The sequence below is a fragment of the Prunus mume genome, linkage group LG1, assembly GCF_029339155.1.
Source record: "Prunus mume cultivar Tortuosa linkage group LG1, ASM2933915v1, whole genome shotgun sequence".
In the NCBI taxonomy this organism is placed as follows: Eukaryota; Viridiplantae; Streptophyta; class Magnoliopsida; order Rosales; family Rosaceae; genus Prunus; species Prunus mume.
In genome coordinates, this window is record NC_142698.1 from 14,776,107 (window position 1) to 14,784,285 (window position 8,179).

At 36.2% G+C, this 8,179-nt stretch overlaps 1 protein-coding gene across 1 annotated transcript; it reads left to right on the forward strand.

Annotated features, from left to right (window-relative positions):
- Positions 1 to 1,077: 1,077 nt before the first annotated feature.
- Positions 1,078 to 4,564, forward strand: LOC148921100 (putative LRR receptor-like serine/threonine-protein kinase At3g47570). The gene is made up of 2 exons (XM_089054180.1): positions 1,078 to 3,805; positions 3,908 to 4,564. The coding sequence occupies exons 1-2, from the start codon at positions 1,146 to 1,148 to the stop codon at positions 4,374 to 4,376; spliced, it is 3,129 nt and encodes a 1,042-aa protein (XP_088910306.1). The 5' UTR covers positions 1,078 to 1,145; the 3' UTR covers positions 4,377 to 4,564.
- The last annotated feature ends 3,615 nt before the right edge of the window (positions 4,565 to 8,179 follow it).

Consider the following 8,179-nt stretch of genomic DNA (forward strand, 5'->3'; position numbering starts at 1 on the left):
TTATTTTTTTTAATTCTAAAAATAAAAAATAAAATAAAATAAAAAACCAATTGGCACACGCGTGAGCATGTGCCAAGGGGCTAGTTATTTGTAAAAAGTATTTTTTTTAATCATCTAAAAGAATATCATTTAAAAAATAGAATAAAATTCTAAAGTATAAAACTAGAATTATCTTTTAAAAAAAAATTAAAATGAAACATCAACCCAACCTTCTCTTTCACTCTTTGCAAACCCACCCCAATTCTATCTCCCCCCCCTTTCCTCCGTGTTTTCTGTTTTTGTCAACCGAACAGGTTTTTTGTTTGTTTTTGTTCTCTCAAAATGAAAATGGGCTCACAAAACATAAACGAACGGGGAACCAGGCAGGTTTCCTCTTTGCGTGTTGTTCTTAGGCCTTCTACTGCACCAACGAAAACAATGGACACTACACAGATAATGTATTATAAATTTTAGGTTTATAGTGGGTAGACCATTTATTACAAAATCCAAAAGACAAAAGGAAAAAAAGTGCGACTATTTTTTAAATTTTATATTCTTCACATATGTGTATGATCTTAAAATATTTCCCTTCACTTTCTATTTAATTCTCAATAATCTTATGCAGACTCAAATAAATCGAACAGTCGATGTGAGATTTTAACTTCTTCATATATGTGTATGATCTTAAAATGTTTCCCCTAACTTTTTCTTTAATTCTCAATAATCTTATGCAGACTCATATATGTGCAACCCTAATTTTTCTGATATCGGATGATATTATTTGGTCCTTTTGTATTTACTGGTGCAGAAATTTACCATCCCTGCTTTAGCAAAATGGTTGTCTCCCCTGGAGCTATATATGATAATATAATACTCTTAATTAATCATTTTAACTCTATACGCATGCAGTATTTAGAACATGTCACCATCTCAACTATCCAGAAGTCTTTAGATGACTCATACTGTAACAAGTCTTAATTCTCCATTAATGAAATTTTAAATATAGAGACCTGCTTTCCCAACTAAAAAATCTCATCTACATAATGAAACTATAACAAAATCTGCATTATTTAACCCAATAAAATGGAAATAGATTCTCATGCAAGACTGCATTCAACAAAATCATCACAATAAAAAATTACATACAAACCTGTATTTTCAACAAGATGAGGCAGATCTATTTTAAATTCCTTCACGGGTTCTTTCTCTTATGCATGAGCTCGAGCACCTTTGGAGATGAATCTGATCACCTGGCTCTGCTAGACTTGAAGAAAAGAATAACTGAAGATCCTCTGCATATCATGAGCACATGGAATAGTTCCATCAATTTCTGCAGCTGGGTTGGCGTTACATGCAACCATTCCAACAAAAGAGTCGTGACTTTGAACCTGGAAGCTCAAAAGTTGGCAGGCTCCCAACCACCTTCTATAGGAAATCTTACTTATCTCACTGGAATTAACTTGATAGACAACAACTTCCATGGTGAAATTCCTCAAGAAATGGGACGTCTACTGCGCCTGCAATATCTCAACCTGACTTCCAATTCCTTTGGTGGGAAAATTCCAAGCAACATATCTCACTGTACACAGCTGAGAGTGCTTGATGTTGGTTCCAATAAGCTTATTGGGTCCCTTCCGGATCAACTCAGTTCATTGTTAAATTTAACTCATCTATGGGTTGATGAAAACAATCTCACTGGAACTTTCCCAGATTGGATAGGAAACTTTTCTTCTCTGTATGCTATTTCTCTTGCCCACAACAATTTTCAAGGAAACATACCGAATGAGCTCGGGCGCTTAACAAGCTTGGGAAGATTTGTAATTCCAGGGAATAAATTTTCTGGTATGGTTCCTTCTTCAATCTATAATATATCCTCCATATACTATATCACTGTTACTGACAACCAGCTGCATGGAGAGCTGCCAAAAGATGTGGGGATCACTCTTCCTTATCTCCAGATATTTGCTGGTGGTGTCAACAAATTCACAGGTAAGATTCCTGTATCCTTGTCAAATGCTTCTAGACTTCGAAAGCTTGATTTTGCTGAAAATGGTCTCACTGGGAAACTCCCAGCTGAAAATTTTGGAAGCTTGCAAAGCTTATCTAGACTGAACTTTGATGACAATAGACTGGGAAGTGGAAAAACTGGTGACCTGAATTCTCTCAGTTTCCTTGCTAATTGTACTAATCTTGAGGTGTTGAGTTTTAGCCGAAATCGTTTTGGAGGAGAATTGCCAGAGTCCATATCCAACCTCTCAACAAAACTTAGAATTTTTACAATGGGGGGTAATTTGATACATGGAAGCATCCCTATCGGCATTGCAAATCTTGTAAACTTGATCAATCTAGGAATGGAACAAAACTACTTTGGTGGCAGTCTCCCTGATGTAATTGGCAAGCTTCAGAAGTTACAGGGATTGTATCTGTATCTTAACAAGTTTTCTGGGCCAATCCCATCCTCCCTAGGTAACTTGACTTCAGTAACAACGCTCTTAATGGAGGGTAATAGGTTTGAGGGAAGTATACCTCCAAGCCTGGGAAACTGCCAAAGCTTATTGATACTTAACCTTTCTAGTAACCAACTAAGTGGCACCATACCTAAAGAGGTTGTTGGGCTTTCATCCCTTTCAATTTGTTTGTCCATGTCTAACAATTCTTTGACTGGTCCACTACCATCAGAAGTGGGTGAGTTGGTAAATCTCTCGGAGCTAGATGTATCAGGAAACAACTTATCAGGTGAAATCCCCATAACCCTTGGCAGCTGCACTAGTTTGGTGAGCCTGCATTTGGAAGGTAATGAATTTGAAGGAAACATTCCTGAAACTCTGACAAAATTAAGAGGCGTGGAAGAAATAGATATTTCACGCAATCACTTATCTGGGAAAATTCCTGAATTTCTAGGTAAGTTTAGAGCTCTTAAGCAACTCAATCTTTCTTATAATGATTTTGAGAGTGCATTGCCTGAAGAAGGAATATTTTCAAATGCCAGTGGTGTCTCAGTTCATGGAAATAATAAACTGTGTGGTGGCATCCCACAATTACTTCTACCTGTATGCTCTAACAAAAAGCCTCATTCATCTCAAGGATTACTTTCCCCAAAAGTAGTAATTCCTGTAACTTGTGCAATTGCATTCATTGCCCTATCATGCTTTATTGCTGCTTGTAGAATGGTGAAAAGGTCAAGAGGTCCACTTTTAACTTCACATTCCTATGGGGATTGGAAATTAGCCGTCTCTTACTTAGACCTCGCTCAATCAACCAACGGGTTCTCTCTTGACAATCTCATTGGTTCAGGAAGTTTCGGTTCTGTGTACAGAGGAGTACTCTCTAGTAATGGCATGGTAGTTGCTGTTAAGGTATTAAACCTTAACCAAGAAGGAGCTTCCAAGAGTTTCATTGATGAATGCAAAGCTTTAAGAAGTATAAGGCACCGCAATCTTCTCAAGATCATAACCGCATGCTCAAGCATTGACAACCAAGGTAATGAGTTCAAAAGTCTAGTTTCCGAGTTCATGGAAAATGGAAGTCTAGACCAGTGGCTGCATCCAAGAGATGATGAACAATCTCAAAGTAAGAGATTGAGCCTAATCCAAAGACTAAATGTTGCCATAGATGTTGCTTCTGCATTAGATTATCTACACCACAATTGTGAAACATGCATTGTTCATTGTGACTTAAAGCCAAGCAACGTTCTTCTTGATGAAGATATGGTAGCCCATGTTGGTGACTTTGGTCTAGCAAGGCTCCTTTTGGAAGCATCAAATAATCCCACGAAATCTCAAACCATGTCAGTTGGGCTAAAGGGTTCCATAGGCTACATTCCTCCAGGTATATGAAGTTTTATAATCCTCATTTTTTTTTTCTATTCCTATTAACATATTATTAAAGAAAATTGAATGTGACATCCTAATGTATGTGTCAATTGACAGGAGTATGGAATGGGAGGCCAAGTTTCCATACTTGGGGATGTTTATAGCTATGGGATACTGTTGCTAGAAATGTTCACAGGAAAAAGACCAACGGATGACATGTTCAAAGATGGTCTAAGCATTCACCAATTCACAGCCATGGCTTTCCCTGACCATGTCATGGACATAGTTGAGCCTTCATTGCTCTCTGAAACAGATGACGAGAATGATGAAGATGACGATGATGACAACAAATATGGAAATCGCATAGAAGAAAGACAAGTAGCAGGATATAAAGATCCTGGCCCAGTCAAAGCAAAAAGATTGGTGGAATGCTTGGATTCGTTGATGCAAATAGGGCTCTCATGCTCTGCAACGTCACCAAGATACCGGATGTCTATGGATGTCGTCGTCAACAAAATGAATGCAATTAGAGACTCATATCTCAATTTAAGAAGAAGAAGAAGAAGATCGAAAAGTACAAGATAGGCTAAGTTTGTTAACTAATCTCAATACCCTCATCTACATGCCAGAAATCTTTTGATGAAGGATATTATATGTATCAATCTGTGTGAGATCATGTGAGGTTGAATTCAGCATTTTATATGGAAACAAAAATAAGGGAAGAAGGTTTTATTTCTTCTATTCAAATATATTAAGACAAGGCTTGAACTCAATCGTGTTAAGATATTGTTTTATTTTTAATTAGTGATCTAGTTGTCTTAACAATTTCTTATGAGTAGAAGGCCCAAAAACAACACACACAAAAGAAAAGAAAAAGAAAAGAGGAAACCCGCCTGGTTCGGAAATATTCCAAGGTTGCTTTGTGACATGAAGAAGTGATGTAGCTTATGAATTTTTTATTTATTTTTAATACAAGTGATAGTCTAAACTAGGGGTGTCATTTTAAACTGAAAAATCGAAAAATCGCAAAAATCAACCGACAATTTATCGCAATGAAACCGCAATCGCGGTAAACCGAACCGCATTTGCGGTATTAAGAACCGAACCGCATTTGCGGTTGCAGTTGTGGTATTTGATTTTCAAAACTTGCGGTTACCACAAACCGCAAAGTATAGCCACATGAATGATGAAGTTGAATTTTACAAGGAAAATGGAACATATGACAACTTGTAAGTAATTAGTTTATTTATGCTAATGTTATTTATGCTTCTTCTTATAATAAAATGTACTAAACTATGTTGTTTTATTTGTAGATAACATTGGTGCTCAAACAACACAACGGGGTTCTTCAAATCCACTCACCACCAACACTTGAGTTTGTAACTTAGTTTGTAACATTGGTGCATTGCATTTTCCTTTTAGTTTGTAACTTTAATTAACTTTGAATTGGATTTTTCTTTTTTGTTGTAACTTTAATTTATTTTACTTTGCATTTTCCTTTTGGTTTATAACTTTAAAGGATTTGGAATTGGAATGCTTGAGAAGTTTAACTTTAATTGGAATGCTTAGAATTGTAACTTTAATTTTCTTAGGTTGTGAATGCTTGAGAAGTTGAAGAGATTGTGAATTTATATATGTTTGAGAAATTGAGGTTGTGTATTTATTTATTTAGGTTGTGAATTTATATTTTTGTGAATGCTTGAGAACTCGCGGTTTTAAATGCTAATTCATGTAATCGACCGCATTTTATGCAGTTTACCGCATTTGGTTTCAAAATTACCAAACCACAAATAGTCGGTCAGTTTGCGGTTTGAGTAAAAATTCGCGGTTATCGAACCGCAACCACCCCTAGTCTAAACTACAAAGGGGAGGAGGGTTTCTAACAAACTAATTATTAAGGTGACATGACTCCATGAGGTTTGATATGAGACCACCAATCTACAAATTAATGCCCTTTTATACTGGGCTAGACCCCGATAGATGTAGCCTATGAATTCTTATTATTAGAAGTGAGCATCAATTTCTTAATAGTAGGTGAAGAGACCCAAAATCTTTTAACTACTAAAGAAAATCTTTCATCTTTGAATATAAAATACTCTCAAAATATAAGTCAAGTCTATTCATATATTTTTCCTTTTGGTCAAAGTTTATATATGGCCATCCAAGTAAAATCACAATTAGATGACTTATCCCTCATAACCCCTCATAACCATTCTAGAAGCTATAGATAGATTTATCACACAAACGAGTCTAGGGGGCCATGTATTCAACAAGATCATCAAAGTCAATAACCCAAAAGTCTAAAAGTACATCCGTTTTGCGTACAAGACATGATCACTAATAATTAAACAGAAGTCCATAATTATTGTTTAATATGACCAAATAACCGAACCGAACTCCTAATCAGATGTGGAAAAATTGAACAAACCAGAAAGGGTCCTTAATATAAGCTTAAACTTCTTTTCTTCACTATCAGTGCCAGCTTTAACATGTCACCCTCTGCACCAGCGAAAACCATGGACACTACACAGATAATGGAGAAAAACTTTTCTGGCACAGGGATACCAAAGTCAGCATCCGCGTCAGTATCTCCTGACAGTTGTCAAACACTTCCACTTCTATTTTTTCTTTTTCCACGCCTGCTCCATCGTCCTTGTTCATCTCTGCAACTCAAAGTCCTCTTCTTCTATCTCGTCTCTCCCTCTATTTCTCTCTCTTCTAACCGAGTCTTCCTTTCATCACTACTGCTCTTCCCTGCAACTAAAATCCCCTTTCTTCTCTCTAACTCAAAAAAAAAAAAAAAAAAATTTCACGTCTGCTCCATCTGTGTTCCCTTTGCAACTTAAAACCCTTATTCTTCTCTCTCATATCTCACCTCCTATCTCTATTTTCTCACCAACTCTCCTTTTCTTTCTATCTCCCAACTCTCTTCATCAGTTATCACTCCCTCTCTGTTTTCCAATATGAAGCTTACCATATATAATAGAAGAGATTCAAAGAATAATTTAACCAATTATAAGAAACCCATTGCAATTCTAAGAATGAAGAAAAGGAGAATTTTTAACCCTCAGTGAGATGTGAGGTGTGGCTCCTACAAAGAAAACACTATTACACATGAAAATAAAAATACTTGAGGTGTGGCTCCAGTATTGACACGCGAAAAGAGAAAGAGAGAGCATCAGTGAGATGAGAGAGAAAGAAAAGGGATTTGAGTTCCAGGGAAAGAGAGGGAGAGATGAAAGCGAGACTCGGTTAGAAGTGAGAGAGAGTTGATGAGAAGAGAGAGAAAGAGATGAGAGAGAAGAAGAGAGCTTTGAGTTGCAGAGGGAAACAAGGACGGACGATGGAGCAGGCGTGAGAAAAAAAAAATAGAAGCATCGAAAGAGTTTGACAACTGTCAGGAGTCAATTGGCTTGGGATACTGACGTGAATGCTGACTTTGGTATCCCCGTGCAGGAAAGTTTTTCTCCAGATAATGGGTAGACCATTTATTACAAAAACCAAAAGACAAAAGAAAAAAAAGTGCGAGGATGGAAATTTTTATACAAATTTATAAATAAACCCAATCTTATATATGTATTTATAAAAAATCCAAATACTATTTAAATATAGAAACACACCCAAAATTAACCCCAAAGTCAACAATTGTATATTTTTTGGGTGTGTTTATAAATATGTTTTGAGTGTGTGTAATAATGGGTTTTGGGTGTGTTTATAAAGTGTTTTGAGTGTTGGGTTTTTTTATAATTTCAGCTCCATTTTGGGTGTTTTAGTGAAACTTCCAAATTTTTATAGTTTTTATATTTTTCACGTATGTGTATGATCCTAAAATATTTCTCCTAATTTTTCCTTCAATTATCAATAATTTTATGCACTCCCAAATAAATTGAACTGTCGATGTAAAACTTTATATTCTTCACATATGTGTATGATCCTAAAATGTTTCACCCAATTTTTCCTTCAATAATCAATAATCTTATGCACATCGATTTTATGTTCTTCAACAATATTGAGCTGTATGGGGATTTGATATGATATTATTTGGTTCTTTTGTATTTACCGTACCATACTTTAGAATTAGACATGCCTTTTCTATGTACAGAAATTATAAAACTGTTAGCAGAATGGTTGCTATGGGAGCGATTTCCGTCCTACTAGAATATTCGCCCAAGATTCTTTCGTCTTCTCCACTTCTCTTTCTCCCTGCAAAACAAATTGGAGCAAAATGACCACACCTGGGGGGTGTTGGCCAATCTGATGTCTAAGTTAGGTTTGGTGTTTCAAGAAAAACCAAGTGGCCGGAGTCGTGTGTGGTGGCCAGAGCCTTGTGTGAGAAAGAGAAAAAATTTGGCGACTAGGGTTTGTGAGGGATAACTTATGCAAAGTTT